This window comes from Barbus barbus (genome assembly GCF_936440315.1).
Source record: "Barbus barbus genome assembly, chromosome: 38".
NCBI classification, from domain to species: Eukaryota; Metazoa; Chordata; class Actinopteri; order Cypriniformes; family Cyprinidae; genus Barbus; species Barbus barbus.
In genome coordinates this window covers 15,760,521-15,782,763 of record NC_136716.1, presented here as the reverse complement: position 1 = coordinate 15,782,763, position 22,243 = coordinate 15,760,521, and the positions used below count along the sequence as shown (strand labels likewise).

At 38.1% G+C, this 22,243-nt stretch overlaps 1 protein-coding gene across 1 annotated transcript in view; it reads left to right on the top strand.

The window, feature by feature from the left end:
* Positions 1-6,374, top strand: part of LOC306857842 (ubiquitin carboxyl-terminal hydrolase 54-like) — a 118,757-nt gene extending 112,383 nt beyond the window's left edge. The window contains exon 20 of the mRNA XM_079398057.1: positions 5,494-6,374. Coding sequence (XP_079254183.1) covers positions 5,494-5,496 — 3 coding nt within the window. The 3' untranslated portion in view covers positions 5,497-6,374. The remainder of the gene's footprint in view (positions 1-5,493) is intronic.
* Positions 6,375-22,243: the final 15,869 nt, after the last annotated feature.

Sequence of the window (22,243 nt, the reverse complement as noted above, 5' to 3'; positions counted from 1 at the left end):
ACTTAATAATTTAACTTTTTTAAATATTGATTTATCTTTCTTGTAGATATGAAAAAAATATATAAAATGTCATGTAAATAAAAATATTATGTAGGATTGTTTGATAATGATGCATAGTAATAATAGTATTTTATTATGTTATTGTGCATGTAATTTTGGTTACTCATTTCATTCATTTATTCACTCACTGACTTTTTGCTCTTGCATCACTGGAAATTATTAGAAAATTATATCAGCGTGCACTGGCATAACAGTGCACGATCATAAAAATAGCTTGTATGGCTGCTTTTTACTTGCAGTTTGTGTAAGAACATTTTCACGTCAGTTTCTGCTTTTAAAGGGATAGTGTGATCATGTACTCACCCTCACTTTAGTCTTAATCTGTATGACTTTCTTTCTTCTGCTGAACACACAAGAAGATATTTTCAAGAATGTTTTAACTGCTTTGGTGTATACCAGGCTTCATCAATTAGTTTTTGCAGAGGGCCGAATTCTGCCAATAATACCAAGCCAAGGGCCACTGACCTATAATATATATATATATATATATATATATATATATATATATATATATATTCAGGCATTTTATTATTATTCTTCTTATATTTTATATTCTTAATTATTCTTATTATTACAATTATCATATTGTTGCTTTTGTTAAAATAGTCACAAGATGGTCACGAGATAAATATTCAGATTTTGTCCCCCAGTAGTCTGTTTATTCAAACAATTATGAACATTTTTGCATTTAGATACAGAAGAACTTTGCTTGTTGAATATTAAAAACAAAAGGAAAGGGAAGTAGTGTGTGGCCAAGTATGGTGACCCATACTCGGAATTTGTGCACTGTATTTAACCCATCCAAGTGTACACACAGTAGTGAACATACACCCGGAGCAGTGGGCAGCTAATGGGAGCAGTTGGGGGTTCGGTGCCTTGCTCAAGGGTCTCAACACGGTCATGGTATTGAGGGTGGAGAGAGCACTGGACATTCACTCCCCCCACCTACAATCCCTGCCGGACCCGAGATTCAAGCCCACGACTTTCGGGTTACAAGTCCAACCCTCTATCCATTAGGCCACGACTGCCTAATGAACAAACAAAAAAATCTGGATTTACATGTCTGCCATGCAAATCAACTGTTCCTGCTCATCTCCAGACTTGATCCCTTCTCTCCACTTTCCCTAATTGCATATTCAATTATTAGATCTGTCGGCATTAATATTTTTACACTTAGATTTTTTTGGGGGGATCAAATTGTAACACCGTTTGTTCCAACCAGACATGACGCGACACGATAAAAAGTATCTTTTCCATGTAGTTTTTGTCCTAACCACCCGCGACAGCGACACATAACAATAAGCAACACGGAATTATATTTTAGAAATATATTTTTATTTTCTGCAACGTCGCGGCAGAAACAACATACAAAATATGACAGTGATAATCTCAGGTAATGATTATGTGCTTTATTCAATGTTAAAAGTGTGTAAAAAGATGTGAGTTTGAATATCATTTTGCGTGAGGTTTATAGCCATAGTGAAAGCAACAATAGATATTTTACCTCAGATCTTGAAAAAAAGCAAACTTGCGTTAAAACTGGGAACTCACTGCGAACCAACATCCATAACAAAGGAGCTATCACTCACTCACTCACTCAAAACTGTTCAGTCCATTCACATTTGAATCATCTATTTTCCGTGTCCACTTTTCTTTATTCACACTTGCCGTGTTTTTGCTTTGTGTCAGTACGTTATAAATAGCGTATACTGGGCAGTTGTGGCCTAATGGATAGAGAGTTGGACTTGTAACCCGAAGGTCGTGGGTTTGAGTCTCAGGTCTGGCAGGGATTGTATGGGTCACCATACTTGGCCACACACCACTTCCCTTTCCTTTCCCCTTTACTGATTATAATAAGTTCTATTGTATATTGTTGCGCCATGCCGCTGGCGTCCGGTTTGTAAGTTAATGTCGCTTTCTGATGCTGCGTTTGAATTTTCATGCCACATTATTTGAAATTAACGTGGGCCAAACATTTTTCTCTCGCGGGCCGCCTATTGAGGAACCCTGGTCTATACAATGAAAGTAATTTTTTTTTTAAATATCTTGTTTTGTTCCACAGAAGAAAGAAATAAAGTCATTCAGATTTGAAACCATAAGAGAGTGAGTAAATGATGATAGAGTGCTCAATTTTGGGTGAACAATCCCTTTAATAAATCTCAATTTGTTCCTCATTTTTGACTTTGGATCAGATCTGATCTTATGTGCATTTTATAAATGAGGCCCCTGATTCTCTTCCCGTCTCCCCATCCTCCCCCTCTCCCCTCCCTCTTTTTCTCTCTTTTGACTGAATGCACTTGTGTTTTTCCTTAACCTTGGGCATATCAATGTATGTGTGTGTTTTGTGTGTACCTAGCTGGGGGACTCCGGGGTTACGTCATATCACAACTCCATGTACTCACCTAGTTGCCTTCAGTTTCCATTGTCTCATTCAGACATCCATCTGCTCCAACCCAGCTATCTTCATCTCCTTCCATCATCTTCACCCCCATCTCAGCAGCCTGGGCCTTCCAGAGAGGCCCCAGGTAAAGCTCACTCTCGTTTTCCACATTCATAACCACCTCCTCCATTCAAAGGGCCACTTCCCTCTTGTTCCGCATTCATGTTTCTACCATTGCATTGCAATTGAGTCCAGGTGCCAGTGGCCCCCCTGCTAAACAGTCTGCATTCGCTTCATTTTCGTTTCCTGCTGTTGAAGGAGCTCCTCTTTCGTTGTTGCTTTTTTTCTTTGATTGGTCTGGTTCCTGTCCTTCACACTCCATCCTACCCCACTGCAGGACGTCTCCAGAGGTTCTCCGAGTTTCTGGCTGTGTTTGACCGGCGTCAAGCTGTCTCCAGTGGGAAGCACTACGGTCCAGCAGTGAGGTGTATTGGAAGGCATCCTCTCTGAAGTTCTCACCCAACCAAATGGCTTTGGACCAGGTGCTCCAGCCCTGGAACATTTCCACAGATGCGTTTGTTCCCCTAGATGACCCTTCTGCACACCCCATCCCATTCTCTTCACAGTTTCCTGGAGAACTGGAAGGAGCACGTCCAGAGACCTGATGCCATCCTCAATCATCCTGCGCTCTGTATTGTTCCTGGGATGATGCCTTTCCGTTACCCTGCTATAGTCGGTAAATCTTTCCATGCAGAAGCCCCTGAAGCTCGATCCACAGCATGAAGGAAAGAGACACCGAAACCAACTTTTTTATTTTATTTATTAGCACTGGGATGGCGTGATTCTTTGGGGCTGAGGTGTGTGTACGACTAACCTATAGTCAGACCTGCAGCATGCGTGATAGGAGCGTGGGGTCCAGATTTGGTCTCCCGCAGTGAGCCATCCAACCCAGAGCACTTAACTTACTTAACCCCAACATTCAATTAACTGCAGAGGAGAAGCATACGGTACCTCCTTGCTGCACTAGACGGTAAATGTGTGTTTGTGTGTATGCGTGTGTGCATGTGGTGGGTGGTAAAAGAGGAGGGGCTTATTGTAACCCTGCCCTCATTTATACTACAGGTCAAAAGTTTGGAATAAGATTTTTTACAAAATTTTTAATAAGATGTCTCAAGTGATCAAAAATACAGTAAAAACAGTAAAATTGTGAAATATTATTACAATCTAAGTATTGTTTTTCATTTGAATGTATTTCAAAGGAAATATTCAGCAGGTTGACTGTTTTTTTTATAGGTCTAAAGGGGGGGGCGTGACCAAAAAAGTTTGAGAGCCACTTGCTTACAGCTCCGGTTGTACTGTAAACAATGGCATCGTCTATATTGCTTATCAATTTGAGCCCGATTGAGACCCAGAGAATATTAGTGAAGATGATCACGCAGAACCTGTGCAAGCATGGCTCTTAATGGTATGTTTTTTGTTTGTTGTTGTCTCATACTTTTAGATACGCTGTTATTTGTAAATGCTACTGCTTCTGTTAGCTTTTAATATACAGTTTTATCCTGATTAAAGCTTTAATACAGTACGGCAACCGCTTCTCATAGCTGTGTGAAAATAAGTGTATAAATGGAACAGTTCATTGTTGGAGCTGAGCTGATGATCTGAATGAGAGAGAGAGAGCGATACAGAGCAGAGTGTGTGCAGAGCAGGGGAATGTGAGGAACAGGATTGAGAACCGCTGCTTTAGAACATTGATTTTGAAACTTGTGAATTCATAAGAATCGTTAGAAGACAGAATCGCAATTCATATATGAATAGATTTTTACATGCACCCATAGTTTTCTTCCTCTTCTCTAAAGCAGCGCAACATGGCCTCGCCCGCTTTGTTGCATGTTCCTGGGGGCAGGGTTTGTGATGTCACAAACCCGGGAAGTAACTTGTTGTAGTCCCTACGAGCCATTTTTGTAGGCATTAAACTGCCAGAATTTTACAAGACTCCGTTTGCATTGAACTTTCAGCGCCGCAGCTTTGCAGATATTGTTTATACTCAAACAGCAACATTAAACATTAACTAACGTTACAAAAAGTGAAATCCCAATCAACCACCCCTTTAATAAATGTTTCTTGAGCACCAAATCAGCATATTAGAACAATTTCTGAAGGATCATGTGACACTGAAGACTGGCGTAATGGAATAAATTACACTTTAAAATATATCTAAATATAAAAATTATTTTAAATTGTAATAATATTTCATAGTGTTTTTATAGCATTTCTAATCAAATAAATGCAGCATTAGTGAGCTTAAGAGATATTAAAAATTGTTTAATTATTCCAAACTTTTGGCCGATAGGGTATTAAAACCATTCTTTACCTTTCCTGCTCGCCTGTTCCACAGATGCAAGTTCTCAGCAAATCGACGTCCCCAGAATCGTCATCGCTTTGCCTAACATTTTTTCCCAAGCAACTCTCTTGCGAACGTTTTTTGATAGCGGGATGGGTTAATGTCATGTACATGTAGATACAAAGTACTTCAACCTGTACTAAGTGAATCGAGATGTTTTGTACAGTGTCATCTCTCAGCTCTGGTGCTTTTTGTCAGAGCAGGCATGTAAATCTGTGGCCCTGATGCGGAGTGTGGAATGAGACTGTCTCTTCTAACCTTTTTCCTCCTATTTCTCTGATACGGGCATTCCCTGTAGCACACAGCTATTTTGTGTCTCGTGTTACAGGCAAAGACTGTGTACATGTTTGACTGAACATACACTAACAAATGAATTTATTGTTAATAAAAAACATAAAAACTACAACATCTTAAGAAATATACAGAGGAATGGAGGTTAATGACGTTATGGAATGTTAATCAATTCTAGTGGTAATAATTATTATCTGCATTAAGACAAGTATAGTACACTTCAGAAGTGTAAAGCTGGAGAAAAACTGCTATTTTAATTCCATTGACAGTTCTCCCATTTATACAGGGAGATATGCCAAGTTAAGCTTCCTTTTTATTGTTTATTTTACTTGATTCATTTTTTTTTTTTTTTTACTTGCAGTGACACTGAAACCACAGCTATGAGTCTGGCACATGATGGATCTTCAGGCCTGTAATAGTTGAGGGGTGTCATCCCATTCGATTTTTGTAGAATCTATATTATTTCTAGATTTTACTTTAATCAATACCGTTGAAGAAGGTTCGGCCCTGATAGCATAGATAGCCTGAAATTTTTGAAACTGTATTATGTATGGGGCCTTGAGCAAGGAATGCTGTTATTCAAATAAACGTAATAGGATTTGTGAGATATATTAACGATACTCCGATATTGATCAACAGATGTTTCGTATCACAATATAATATGATTAATGCAGTATTTAACTTTTCATTCTAATCATATTGTGCTGTGATATGTATTATTTTTTCATTAAAAGCCTTTGAGTGCTGAAATGAAAATTATTATAAAGGAAATAACGTACAGAGATCTAGATCTTATTTAACTTTGTCTTAACCAAAGATTGGCTCTAACACAAAGATATGTTTTTTTTTGTTTTGTCATTTATTCATCTTTCCTTTCGTTTAAAGGATTTTTGAGAATGTAGCAAAGGTGGCGTATGAGTATGCTATGCAAAATGCTCTCTCCTGAACTACCAGCAAAGAGTCAGACTGGGACAAAATCAAATACTTTTGTTTTCCTATATACTAAGGAAGAAAATGATTTCCTGCTGAATTGTTGAATCTTTACTTATTAATGTCTGTACAGTTAACAGCCTTTGAATGCGCGTTGTAGCTGGTGGGAGGAGGATTTCTCAAAGATGAAATGGCATTTCAAGGTTTTCCATTTGGGACTCGTTTGTAAATGCTTGAGGTTGAGTAAACTTGTATTTTTGCAATAAAGTTATTACCAATGCACTCCAGCAGGGGCGCTGCACAAACGCCTACACTCTGTGTCTGAGTGTTTTTTTGTTTGTTTTTTTTCATAAAAAACATTAGTTTTTGTTTTATGATACAAACTCTATATAAAATTATGGAAGCCCATTTCCGCCACGTAAGAATACAAATCGTGCCTTAAAAAGTCAAAATTATGACATACTTAAGTCATAATTACGAGATAAAAAGTCGAAATTATGAGATAAAAAGTCAAAATTATGATTTAACTATATCATCATTACGAGATAAAGAGTCAAAATTATTACTTTTAAAAGTCGAAATTATGACTTGAGGCTGGCTCATCTACATGACAGTACAGACGATTATGAAAGGCCAGGTGTAATGATGTGAACACATTAAGTAGCCTATTTTATGTGGGATTTTATGATATCATTGCCTTTTAGCGGAACGGTATGGAAAAGTCTGAGCAAACCCACCCTTGAAAGGATTTCAAGCAAAGAATTGCATCACCCCAAGTAAGTCACAAAATGATCACAGAAGTAGGCCTATTGCACATATGTAAAGCCTAGAATGATCCCGCATCATGTTCAGAATTTAATCAGTGACGGGAAAATTAGAACACTGAAAATGTTGAAGTTTGCAGATGTAAGGTATAATAATGATTAGCATGTAACATTTTATGGGGTTAAACCAACATTTTACTTCATATAGCTACCATAATTCCACCAAAAAATATTAATTGGGTCAAATTTACTGCATAAATAAGTGGCTATTGTCATGAAATTGTATTTTACTATACGTGTTTACTACAGTATGCTTAATAGTATTCATTTTGTTGTGATGTGCAGCCTAGGAGGTATGGTTTAAAAAAAAAAAAAGAAAGCAAAAAAAAACAATCAGAAATTATATATGTAAAAACTATTATTTCATGTATCTTATTTATTTGTCATCACGATATACAATCATCAATTCAGTTTCGATATCGAACCAAGGCTGATTTCTTGTTGTGATTTCTATTGTTTGTTCGAAGTCGTACCCTCCACTAGTTGGCAACACAGACCGATCTGAGAGCAGCTAACATTTATGTTGATAAACGTAACCAGCACTGAGGTATTATTATATACATCGTTGTCTTCTAGGATGGATGACATTTATGACTTTATGAAGACAAGAAACGTTTCAGATGACATCATACAGCGAATGCAACAGGATAAGGTATTCATGAAACTGTTAAGTATATGTGTAAGTGTATCACATGTAGCCTAAAGTCCCTAAAAACTGTCACAGCGAAACTTTGGAACAATATGTTATCTTTAAATTTTCTCCAGTAGAAGTGCTTAAACTGCTCTGTCTTGTTTCTGTCTAGATATACCGAGTACTCAATACCGAGTACTGAATCCTATGTCTCTGGTTCAAAAAACAAACCGCCTCTGTAACTCACTAAAAACCCCTGGGTTTATAACAACCAGTTGACTGTACATTATTTATTATACATTGTAGTTAATCCAAGTCCCCTTTAATTCTATAGTGCTCAATACACATTTGTTTTAAAGCAGCTTTACAGTAAGAAACAGGAAAATTATGGTCTTAAAGAATAATACAGTGCCCTCCAAAAGTATTGGAACAGTGAAGACAAAATTTCTCTGTTGGCTGTGGAGTCAAGACATTTACAAAGATGAATATGAGACAAAACTACAGAATGTCACATTTTATTATTGGGTGATTCAACACAGATGTTTTACCAGCTAAGAAGTTCAGCACTTTTAGAGTTTCATCCCTCTATCTGATGTGAACATAAGTATTGGAACAGTTTCCTCACAGGTCTTTCTAAGTGATCAGCTGTGTCCTGTTGCATTATTTTTTCAGATATTAAAAGCAGGGAATGTGTCGTATCAGTTATATCCATTACTTCTGTATTCTGAATCTTGCATTCGATGATGACACACACAAACCAGGATGAAGACGAGGGAGCTGACTTTGAGAGAAAAGCAAGCAATTTGGATGCTAAAAGAAAAGAGGAAGTCAGTTAGAGCTCTAGCAAAAACAAAGGGCATGGAGAAATCAAGAGTTTGGAAACCAGCAGTGACACCAGCAACCTGATCGGCTGAGAAAACAACAGTAGTTGATGACAGACAAATCATAAAAGCTGTGAAAATGAATCCTAAAAGACGTCTGTAAAATCATCGATAACTTCCAGAAATCATATTCTGTTCCTTCTCCAATTGACTTTTATGAGCAATGCACTTTGGGAAATAGTTTTAAGGTCCCTTATCTACGACATGACTTTGGTCAACAAGAGTGGGAAAGCATTGGCTGAATCATTGCATTTGGTTGGCTAAATGAGAAGTACCTGCCTGTAAAAATAGCACCTGTAATGCTGGAACAGGCAGCCCATGGATGTGTCACAACAAGTCTTGTGGACTGCTTTCTCAGATATGTTACAGAATCAGACAGGGTGGTCCTAGAATCATGCCGTTCACATTTTGAAGATGTAGACAAAGAAGAGCTGTTTGAGGTGATGGATCATCATAACTGTCGAAGAGTCCCAACAGCAGATAATATCGAGCAGCTCTTGGAGGAGATGGCACATCAGAAGCTGATTCAAGAACCTGCATTTGTGATAGAGCAGTGGCATGATGTGCTTGCACCTATGAGAATTGAGCTCCAGGACATCACAGCTGCCTATGATGAACTCCAACCGACATCAAGAAAGGTCATGAAATCAATAGCTTACCCTGCTACGATGAATGTACAACAAAAACAAACGGGCAGGTATCTAAGTACATTTCTTAGAGAATCAGATAAACAACACCTGTCCCTCTTCCTTCGGTTTTGCACCGGGTCAGATTTGTTCCAGGGAAAGAACATCACCATTAGCTTCACACAACTGGTTTCCTGTTGCTCAAATAGTAGAGCATGGCGCTAGCAACGCCAAGGTCATGGGTTCGATTCCCAGGGAAAGCAAGAGCTGATAAAATGTAAAAAATATAACTTGAATGCTATGTAAGTCGCTTTGGATAAAAGCATCTGCTAAATGCATAAGCGTAAATGTAAAATGTAAAACTGGAAGGCTTTCAAAGACGACCCATTGCACACGTGGCTGTTACCTGGAGCTGCCTGTGAATTATGATAACTACCCAGAGTTTCGCCACGAAATGTATACTTAGTATAGGCTTACTATTTAGGAAGGAACTGAAGCTAAGCTTAAACAACATAATTGAAGTCAAACAAGTTTTATTTTTTGTTTTTTTTCTCAAGATGTGATTTACATGTTCACAGTTCCAAAGTTTCTGTTAAGATTCTCTCTAAAGCACGATAGGAGGAAATGAAGTTAAGCTTAAACAACAGAATTGAGGTCAAAGCAAGCTTTATTTTTATTTTATTTTTTATTTTTTTCAAGATGTGTTTTACATGTTCACATTTCCAAAGTTCCTGTTAATATTCTGTCTGAGGCACAAAGTTTGAAAGGGCCTTTTCGTTATTCCAGTAAAGATTCTACAACAATTTGTCATGTATGTTGATAAAAATACGTTTTTCTACATATATTATACAAAGCTTTCCTTTTGTTTTTATTCTCGTCATCACTGTTCTTTCATTACTATAACACAAGTATGCTACAGTTTATTTAATTGTATTTTTTTTCCAATTGCAATTTTGGAATGTGTTGTTTTGGGACAATTAAACCATTCCCTTGTTAAAACATAACTTGTTTGTCTTCACTACTGACCAGTAGAATGCAAATCTCAAATGTTAAGTCTTCAGCGACACATTTTTTAGTTATGCGTCTCCAACTCACTGTTAATTAGCTCCCTAAGGGTTATGTACAAGTCCACTGCTGCAAACACATCGTTTGTAAGGTTCAAATCACGCTCTGACATAAGATCAGCACATGTGTTAAAAATGTCTTCATCGCATGGAAATCCTTGAAAATGCACTCTTCTAAACAGACTTGAACCTTCTCCAGATGTACTGGATGCAGGTGGCCTGTGGCTCCATATAGATGAGATACTGCATACATGATGGATGGTTGGCCATGTGGTGACCGTGAGTTGTGGACGGGCCGTATTCTGTGATTGTTCCAAGCTAAGACAATCTGATCAAGCTCTACCTGTAATGAAACGTATTGAAACAGAGTTAGTAGATGTCTGGCAATCTATGTGTGTAGCAGGAGAATCGCACAGAGCATGAATCATGGAACCAGGTAATGAAATCACAGAAAATGTGCAATGAATAGAATTTTAAGATATTTTACATTTTTGGTATTCATAATCAAAATGATTTATAACATTAAAAATACACTAATTGAGTGAGGACGTCAATAAAAGATGTGAGCCAAGTTACAATTCCATGTTAGACTGTAGGTGACATCTGGTGGACACTTGGGGAAGTGACAGACAAAACTGAGTGACTTGTTCATCTAATGGACGGACAGAATGTTATTTTACTTTTGATCTGACGTATTTCAGTTTATAATAACTATAGTTCATTTTGCCCTTAAATGTGCCCTTTTTTCCCAGGTCTATGCTATAGTTAAATAAATCTAATAAAGTGTATTGAAAATGTTCAGGGTTTGTGTGTGTGTGTGTGTGTGTGTGTGTGTGTGTGTGTGTGTGTGTGTGTGTGTGTGTGTGTGTGTGTGTGTGTGTGCGCGCGCGCGCGTTTGTGAAGCCCTGTGTTTTTGATTTTAATTGCTCCAAAGCTGCTTAAAATCCTTTCAAGAGTGAGCTTGCTCAGAGCTATTCCATGCCGTTCCGCTAATAAAGCAATAATTTAATCGTTAGCAAAACCACGTTTAAAATAGGCCTACTCCTTAATATGTTCACAATTCATTGGGCCACCTGTGTTGTATCGTGTTAGATTGTGTCAGCAAGTCATAATTTTGACTTTTTATCTCGTAATTATGACTTAATTCACAACTCACAAACAATTACAAAGAAACTGCAAGTAATCAATTGAATATGAAATTTTAAAATCGAAAAACTACCGATAAAAATATTTTCTAGTTTAATGTACCTCCAATAGTTTCAAAAATCTCATATTTAAAAATGTCTTTCTACAATTTCTACAGTGTTATTATTTTTACAGATGAGCACATAACAGTGGTTCTCAAGTCTTTTTTGACTTGAAGGGCCCGCTTTGTCTGACACAAAACGAGCACTGACAATATGTATTCTGCAATTATGGCGAAAGTGCATGTTTTCAAACTTTTTAATAACAGAAATTGATATATTAAATTGTGGTCATGGTCCCCAGACCCCTGGTTGAGAACCACTGATTTAGAAGGTTTTCAATGACTTACTGATTTAATCTTTCATGTTTTAAAGGATTAGATTGTAGAAAAAGATTAAAATATATCTTTTTTTGGGTGATTGCCTCTGTACCAGAATGAAAGTGTCCTCACAAGTATTCTTGGAATTGCACAAATAACAACAGATGAGAGGTGATGACCACAACTTCTGTTTGTTTAGACAGTTTCCTCCACAAGGTGTCAGTATAGATGGTCTTTAAATATATCATCTTCTTTTTTTTTTTTTTTTTACTCTCCTTTCAACAGTGGTTTTTGTGATGTAAATGTATACATAAATTACATTCTTAGAGATTGAGTCCAGTGAAGGACACACCTGCAGTGAGTCTGTAGTTCAATATAGCGGTTCTTGTCATTGTGTTTAAATTGTGACAATCTATTTATGCAGAAGAAAAGATGATGTCTTTCTTTTTTTTTTGCTACAGGGAGACTTGTGTTCCTGGAATGCTTTCTTTTGACAAGAAGTGCTCAATGGTTTTCACCCCTGAAAAGAATGGTAAATTGCACATTTCTCTTTAGTTCAGCTGACAGTAATAGAAAATGAAATATTTGCAGATCCTCAAATGAACTGTGTTTCACACGCCACAGCATTTCTGGATGTGACTCACGAAAACAAAGCTTTTCATTATTGTGCATGCGTTGCTGTTTTGAGATGCCCTTTCCAATGTTGCCAGAGGGAAACAGATGAACCCAAATGTACTTATGTTATTTCGTTTTTCAGCAAAGAAGCATTCCTGATTACTGGAAAGAAGAAAACTGAGATATGAAAGTCTATCCATTTTTTAAGAGTATTAAAAACAATTACAGTCAAACAGAGCAGGGGTTCAAATAATATCCTTGATTCAGATAAGAATCCAGACTATACAAGACCCAAACTTGAGCAAGGTCAGGACACAAACCCTGAAATGACCTTTAAAAGCTGAATTAGAACATTTATGCCAATTCGACACGATAAACAAAACAAAATTAGCCTTATTTTTATAAATATTATCACTTGTGATCAATATATGTGATCAATAGGGTCGTTCATAAACGATTAATTCATTTGAAATGACTCCTATATGTAAGTTGAGACCAAATTAGTTGTCTCAAAGACATGTACAACATCGTATCTCTCATAAACAAACTGCTTCAGGAGGTGACTTGGAGTCAATGACAAAAAGACAGATGAGCGGGGAAAATCATTAATCGTTTGCCGTAATTTGTCTTTGGGTGGTTTTATCATGATTTCTCAATATGGAATATGATCAAAGTATGGAGAAATTGGCAATAGAAAATGTCACATTTTAATTTCATTCTCCTCAAAGGAACGAAATGACTTGAATAAAGATTTGTTCATTTTGCTGAATGAGATCCAAGTCAGGAGAATAATCTTCCCATCAAAGCAAGTAAATGTCTTTATACTTGTAGCAAGGTTGTTCGTTTACATAATTAACAAAATTTGAATTAGACCTGGTGTTTGAATTCTTTCAGATCATCTGCCTTAAGGCAAAACACTACTGGTGAATAAAACATATATGTACACTCTTTAAAAAAAAAAAAGGTGCTTCAAAAGGTTTTTTAAGCAATGCCATAGAAGAACCATTTTTGGTTCCACAAAGAACCATTCAGTCAAAGATTCTTTAAAGAACCATCTCTTTCTTACCTTTTTATAATCTGAAGAACCTTCTTTCACCACAAAGAACCTTTTGTGAAACAAAGGTTCTTCGGATGTTATAGGTTCTTTATGGAACCATTTAGACAAAAGGGTTCTTCTATGGCATCGTGAAGCACCTTTATTTTTAAGAGTGTTACCTAACAGATATCACTATACTTTCTCCACCTGTTAATCACAGTACATTAAGACAATTACCTTGTATTACAGATTTTCTGAAATGTTTAAATGTGCAAATTAGGGATTGTCTAATTAAATTACATAAATTTCCAGAAGAGAAATATGAACATTGGATCAAAATGTTCAGATTTGTTTATCAATTTTCAAAATGTACAAAATGTTAAAAAACAAATCTAATTTCTTGTATCATTTTGTTAGCATATTTGTCATAATTGTGAGATTTTTTTATTTTATTCCGTGGTGAATAAAAAATTACATCTACATTATGAGTAATAAAATACATTTTAAAATGTTTTCTTTCCATTAGGCCGAAAGAAGACAAGTTATAGAAGCAAAATAAACCCATAATCTCAAAATTGACCTTTGACTGAAAAACAAACAAAAAACAGTCCTTTTGCTTTAAAGGGGTCATGACATAATAAATACTTATAAAATTAACACGATTTACGTTCTAAATAAATAAAATAATTGTAATTTATAAATATTAGACTATTATCTGTCCAGTTTTTCACCCCCTCTTCTAAATGTTCCGTTTGGTGCCTTCTAGACTCAGAAGTAAAAGCCCACTGCCATGATTGGCTTACAGCTTTGCATATTAAAGGAGTCCTATTATGCTTTTTCACTTTTTGAATTTTAGTCAGTGTGTAGTGTGTATGTTTGGGCGTAAAAAGATCTACAAAGTTACAAATCTCAAAGTCCACTCCAAAGGGAGATATTTCGTTTTTAAAAATCCCTTTTCAAGAACTACAACGAACAGCTCGTTTGGACTACAAAGTTGTTTTCCTGTATTTGTGATATCACAAAAATAAATCCCGCCTACTGAAATTTGAGTGGTTGGCTGGTGGGGAGAACGCTTGGTTGAGCACTGCACGTTTCAAAATCGAAACCCGGTGCGGGTGTTTTTATATCATTGTATTTCTGATGGAAACCGACTGTTTTCAGAAAATTATGGATGCCATTTTAATTTCATCTTGCATGTAATGTCTGATAAAGCAACATTCAAACATCTGACTGGCGCCGAACATGGCTGCTTCGGTTTGTTGCTCCTTGGTACTTTTTCTGTTTTTGTTTGTTTGTCCTGTCTTAAGCAACGTTTTTCCGATCAGCTTCACTAGAAACGAACTCTTGGACATAAGAGATAAGCACACCAGATAACCTTTTGCCAACCTTTGAACATTCGCACATTTTACTGAACATTTTAGTTAGGGGAGCTGCGTTTCTATGCAAGCGCTCCAGGCGACGCAAGCGAGGGAAGTGCGCTGGTGCGCTCGTGAAATCCAGACAGCGCGGTTTAAGGACTCCGCTGCCGAGTATTCACCTGGCAAATCTCCGCTCCCTTGCAAATAAATCAGACGAACTACAACTCCTCACTCGCACAAAAAAGGACTTTTTAAACTCTTCTGCGCTTTGTTTCACGGAAACCTGGCTGAACGGATCTATCTCGGACAGCGCACTACATCTAGACGGATTCCAGCTATTCAGAGCTGACCGCATCACTGAGTCGTCGGGGAAAACGAGAGGCGGTGGATTATGTTTTTATATCAATGAAGGCTGGTGTACAGACGTGACAGTTTTAAAGAAGATGTGCTGCCCAAACCTGGAAGCTCTCTTTATTAACTGCAAGCCTTTTTATTTGCCGCGTGTGTTTTCCTCTTTTATTCTGGTGAGTGTGTACATTCATCCTGACGTGCGTGTGAGCGCTGCGCTAGAACTGTTGGCCGACCAAATCACACACACAGAGCAGCGTTACCCGGACTCTTTCATTATCATTCTCGGTGATTGTAATAAAGCTAATCTCACCCGCGAACTGCCTAAATACAGACAACACATCACGTGCCCCACCAGGGACAGCAATATACTGGACCATTGCTACACTGTTTTAAAGGATGCGTATCACTCTGTCCCCCGTGCAGCACTGGGACTCTCTGATCACTGATTGGTTCATCTTCTACCAGCCTACAGGCAGAAACTTAAATCTGCTAAGCCTGTAGAAAAAACTGTAAAGAGATGGACTGTTGAAGCAGAGCAGGATTTACAGGCCTGCTTTGAACTTACTGATTGGAGTGTTTTTGAGGCTGCAGCTACTGATCTGGATGAGCTCACCGACGCCGTGACGTCCTACATTGGTTTCAGTGAGGACATGTGTGTACCCACCAGGACTTACTTAACATTTAACAACGACAAACCTTGGTTCAGTACAAAACTCAAACAGCTTCGCCAGGCCAAAGAGGATGCTCACAGGAGTGGGGACAAAGTCTTGTACAAACAGGCCAAATACACACTGAATAGAGAGCTAAGAGTGGCAAAGAAAAACTACTCTGAAAAGCTAAAAAACAGCTTTCAAGCAATGACTCTACATCAGTGTGGAAAGGCCTGAAAGCCATCACCAGTTACAAGACCCCTCCCCCCAGCACTGAGGCCAATCAACAACTGGCTGAAGACTTGAACAAGTTTTATTGCAGATTTGAAATACAAACGCCTGGTCTGACACCCCACACCCACTCTGACCGTCTCACAACACAGCCATCAACACCTTCCCCCTCCCTCCCCCCTACTGTTTTTCAGCCTGTAATCAAAATCTGTGAAGAAGATGTAAGCAAACTCTTCAGGAAACATAAGATAAGGAAAGCCAAAGGCCCAGACGGTGTCTCTCCAGTCTGCCTCAAAAAACGTGATTTAGCCCCCCCCCCCCCCCCCCCCCAAAAAAAAAGAACAATAGCGTTACCACTTTAATATGTCTTGCAATATCCGTGCATGCAAAGGTTCTGCGCGATCCTCTTGTTCAATATTATCGGGGTCTGAATTGACATAGATATAATATGTCTATGTGAATTGATATGGCTTGCTGCTTTGGCAAGGGCGTGGCAGCACTGAAACGCCGTCTAAGCTGTTCGCCAATCCCAACGCACTGGTCAGCTCTCCCCAGGCTGGGGAGAAAGTTATTGTAATGATGTAAATTATGTGAAAAATAATGCGATTTTCGAACCACCATGAGATCATGTTCTAGTACACCCCCAAAGCAAAATCAAAACGGTAAAAGAGCATTATAGGACCCCTTTAAAGTTTCAACACCCCCATCATAACACGTGGAATTGTTTTAAGAAATGGATAAAAGCATTTGCTAAATGACTAAATGAAATGGCAGCTGGTGAAATTCAGCCATACGTGTTTGAGCCAGTGTCTGATCCTGAATCAGAAGACAACAAACCTTCTAATGCTGTAGCTGGTGATTCAGCTCTGGATGCGCACTTGATCCGTCTCCCCTCCTCTCTCTTCCTCATCGCTACATGTGCCACAGCCTCACGTGCGCTCAGCCACAGATGAGTGGGACTGCCGCCTCAATGAAACATGTCTTGAGTTGCTAAAAATATCCCTCACACAGGAGGAAGGGAGAAATAGAAACCAGAAGGATATTTTTACTCTCTTTGACTGACTATGAATCGTGACTTCTTTGGCCCACTGGTTCTTTGAGCTTTTAATTATTTATTTATATGTTTGTATCTCACAGCAGGTTTATTCACAGGAAGTTGTACCATAAGGGGCGGGTGAGGGGGTTTGCATGCTAAATAGTGGCAAAGACACCTACATTCTTCCTCTTCCTCTGCACGCTCTCATCTGAAAATCCCACAGGCTTCACCTTTGGTCAATTGAAGAGAGTTTCTCAGCTGAGTCACGGTTAGGATCTCCGGCTTGTCAAGGATGAATCAGGCGCTAAAACTTCAGCCCAGAGTAAAACCGGATGAGGACATGCACAACTTCTTTGTGAGGTTTTTGTGGAACTTCGTAAGCTACTTTCCCAAATATAGGGTGAATACAGGCGTAGTAGGACATTAAGCATAATCCTGTATTGTTACATGTATATTCTTCCACCTAAAGGGTCAGTTCACCCAAAAACAAAAAAGGGTCATTATTTACTCTCAGGTTGTTCCAAACCTGTTAGATTTTAATTTTACATTGGAACTTAAATGAAGATATTTTGAGAAATGTCTCTTTTTTTTTTTTTTTTGCCTTAAAATGGAAGTAAATTTTAAACAAATCTATTTGGTTGCCAACATTTATCAAAATATCTTCCTTTGTGTTACACACATATTATTATGAAGTGCCTCTCTTTACCACTAAAATTGGGTCAGTAGATCACTTTGAAAATCTGAGATTCTCAATTTAATTTTAATCTGGATAATTGGTGAAGATGGTTAGATTGAAGCTCTTTGGACCATTATCAGTGCTGGAGAACATGATCATGTAAAGAACTTGTAAAGTTCATGCAGCTCAAGTGCTACTGTCATTAAAGCAAAAGGGGAAAACTTTTCACTCAAATTGTCTAGACTAGAATACACTTTATGCGAGAATGTGAAAAGCACATGCACTTGACACATGTGCACTAGAAAGTTTCATCCTCATCCAGTGAGCAATAGAAAGTCCTTGTGAACATTTGAATTGGCATTGTTGGAATCTCTTAACTCCCTAACACAAGTGTTCTTCAACACAGGCATCTATTGGGGTTATGCACAAACTTCCGTATAACATGTCTCTATGCTTCTGGTTCAGGTCTTTTGTATGTGCTTCGTTAAATATGGAGCTGTTTTACTCAAGAAAACTTCAAAGGAGATGAGATTAATGATTTCTGCTCCACCATCATTCCCGTCCCCCAAAATCCCAAAATCACTGGCCTTAAAGACTGTCGCTCTCACGTCTGTGGTGATGAAATCATTTGAGCGACTGGTCCTGGCCTACCTGAAAGACATTACTGGACCCTTGCTGGATCCTCTTCAGTTTGCCTACAGAGCAAACAGGTCTGTGGATGATGTTGTCAATATGGGACTGCATTACATCCTTCAACACCTTGACAAACCTGGGACTTACGCAAGGATCTTATTTGTGGACTTCAGCTCAGCCTTCAATACATCATGCCTGACCTTCTCTCAGACAAACTCACACAGTTCTCTGTGCCCACCTCCATCTGTCAGTGGATCAAACATTGAAAAATATTATTATTATTCTCTCTGTAATTTTTTTAATTCATTTTTACTTATTTATCAAGCTTTTTTTTTTTTTTGTGGGTTTCATGCTGTCCTCTAAGGCATAGGACACACACAGGCCTTTCCTCTCACCAACGAAATTAACACCGTATCTACACCGGACACAAGCAGCAAATACAGTAGAACCCATTAATCAGGGACACTGTTTACACTGGATGCGACATGACAAATCCCCGAAAAGTAAACTGATGCCTTGTTCTATTTATGACGTAATGACACAAAATAAATTTCAACGGTCGCTTTGTCGTGTCCAGTGTACACTGTTGCGGCGCAATGCGACAACTGTAGCGTCCGGTGTAGACACGGTGAGTGAAGCCGAGAGCAAGATATGCCTCGTCATATTTTCTGCATTTAGCTTTTGAATGACCAGCACCTGCCTGGGTCTGTGCAACTTCATCTATGGCTTTTCTTTTCTCTTTCACAAACCGATCCATCTCCCATTCTAAGTTACGTCCTTTGGCTGTTTACTGTTTTATTTATTTTCTTTTTCTGCTGATGGCCCACACTGCTCTACACAAATGACTGCACATCTAAAGACCCCTCTGTCAAGCTCCTGAAGTTTGCGGACGACACTACAGTCATCGGCCTCATCAAGGACGGAGATGCGTCTGCTTACAGACAGGAGGTTGAGCAGCTGGCTGTCTGGTGCAGTCACAACAACTTGGAGCTCAACACGCTCAAAACAGTGGAGATGATAGTAGACTTCAGGAGGAACCTGAACTCTGCACTCCCCCCACTCACCATCATGGACAGCACTGTGGCTGCAGTAGAGTCATTCAGGTTCCTGGGCACCACCATCTCCCAGGACCTGAAGTGGGACATTCACATTGACAGTATTGTGAAAAAGGCCCAGCAGAGGCTGTATTTCCTCCGCCAGCTAAGGAAGTTCAACCTGCCACAGGAGCTGCTGAAACAGTTCTACTCTGCCATCATCGAGTCTGTCCTGCGTTCATCTAGAACTGTTTGGTTTTGCTCAGCTACCAAAACAGACATCAGAAGACTACAACGGACAGTCAGGACTGCTGAGAGGATTATTGGTGCTTCTCTACACAACCTCCAAGATTTTTATATCTCCAGAGTGAGGAAAAGGGCTAAGAAAGTCTCTCTGGACCCCTCACACCCAGCTCACTCTCTCTTTGTACTGTTGCCCTCTGGCCGGCGCTACAGATCACTGAGCACCAAAACAGCCAGACACAAGAACAGTTTTTTTCCCAGGCCATATCCCACCTGAACAACACATAACACACCCCAGTACTGTACATATGTAATTATTACTGTTGTTATTTATAATTTAATGTCTATTCTCTTCATTATTAGTGTTTTTATTACCTTAATTATATGTTGTCTGCACTATGTTTGTGCTTCTGTACTGGAAGCTCCTAACACCAAGACAAATTCCTTGTGTGTGCAAACACACTTGGCAATAAAGCTCTTTCTGATACTGATTCTGATTCTGATTCTGTCACATCGGGAGATTTATATCTAAAAGTTTTTATTTATTTATTTCATTCAGGTATTTAAATGGAATACAACAGCAATAAGAACAACTAGGTTAGATGATTATCTAAAATGTCCATATATTGGCTTCAGTTCATACTGCTGTAAATGCTTTCTCTGACAAACGGATGTTACCCTTTTCTTGCTTGGTCAGGTGGCGTTCAATATTTACACCCCATTGTTGTTGCCAGTGTTGGCAAGGCTACTTTGTAAATGTAATAGGTTACAGATTACAAGTAACCCAGTAACCCTATTTAAAATGTAACAAGTAGTGTAAGTAATGTATTTGATTACTTTTTGATTACATTTCTAAATTTCAAACAGATGTTTTCGACTGTTAATAATTTTCAAACATTTAAAGCTGACGGGATTAAACTTTCAGTAGTACTCAACTCTGATTACTGCAGACATTCAAAATCATTCATCACTTGAATTAAGATTATAATCTTTTAAATCACTGCCACCACAAATTCAGACTTTAGTACCTCATTTTACTTTGAGATCATTCTGAGGTTAAATACAGATTTAAAATCATAAGAAATAATTTAATAGCTATGATACTGTTTTTGAAATCAAATATTTGCATAGCTAAGACAGAAAACACCGGCATGTATAAATATATATGTATAAAGCATATACATAAACCCAAATAACAAAATAAAACAGTTATTGAATAAGCATGTGTCCTATTCTGTGTCCTAAACTCCTAAAACATTGGTGTCTCATATTTTAGAGCAGTCAATGCAGTTTGCGAAAGAAATAAATCAAATCTGTATGTGTGTGAAAATATCACATATAAACCATTTGTAATCGTTGACATTTTCACAAGCAACTGTAATTTTATTACACATTTTTTAACAGATTACGGTTACATTTATTTTGTAATTAAATTAGCTTACGTAATTACGTTACATGTACTGTAACTAGTTACTCCCCAACACTGGTTGTTGCAGTCTCAAGTAGTTTTTATTCTTTCAGTCTCTTCCATTTCTTTTTCGACTGTGCAACTGGGCCAGTGTTGCCACATTGTGGACAAACTAACTAGTGTAAAAAAACAAAAACAAGATGTGCGTGCCATTTGAAAAAAATTGCGCATATAGTATGTGTGTAGTATACTAACAATGAAATTTACATCACTCATACTTTATGCATAACCTTGCTATGGGATAAAGTATAGGCCTACTTTGGGCTTAACCATTCTTCATTCTCCGTATTGCCACAAGGGATGGTATTGCATGCATTGAAGTAAATGTTTTTTTTTAGTTAATAACTTTATGGTCAGTTTTCGACTGTTATGGTGACAGTTTGTGGAGAATCTTGCTGAATGCACGTCAAGTATGTTCAATCAGACTGCAAAATAAAAGCATTTTCATTAGTGGTCTCAGAGTTTTGAACAACAGTGTACATGAAGTCCATCACAACAGGAAGATATGATTATCCAAAATGTTATTTATCTCCGAAGTATCTCACAAAACTTCTGGGATTGTAGAAGCTCAGGCAGGTGAATGCGATCTGTATGATTAGTTTGTTAATGAGTTTCCAGAGACACACTGAGCCTTCCATGGAAATTCATTAATTTGCTGCATTTAGCATGCCTGTCACTCAGGACACGTTCATTGGTTCAGAAAACATGAAAACGCCACATACCATGCTCTAATTGTCAGCCAGCTATTAAGATATTAGTCCAGTGTTGATAATGAAGTGAATGTCTGTTGCTGGAGTCCTGCAAAGCAATGTGCTTTACTCAAAAGCCAGACAGGACAGAAAAATTCCCTCATGACTGCAAAGCAATTGTGTTGCTTAGCAACAGCTGCAGCCGCACTGTCACCTTGTCACTAGTTTGAAATATCAAGAAAAAAGGGACAATGCAAAAAAATAAATAAATAAAACACTTCAAATAGCTAAATTCCATGACACGTATTTGTGTTTAGCTATACGTTTAGGAAATCTGAGACTTACTTGATGTGAGGTGAGTTTAACTTTAAACCCAACAAGGTCAGATTCAATTTCTGCTTTAGAAAGTCTTCCATAACAATAATCCTATTCTCATTAGCTATGCCCTCGCCTCCATCAGGTGGTGCTGTAGTCACAACCCTATAACAGAACGTGTGAGAATCAGATTGAGTTTCCTCATTTTCAAGTGCTTAGTCAAAACTCAAAGGAATTATGAAGTATCTTTCTTGGTATGGCTAATAAAATCTCTGTCTGTGCCTTTCACACTCACAGCTCCAAGCTTAGAGCCCTG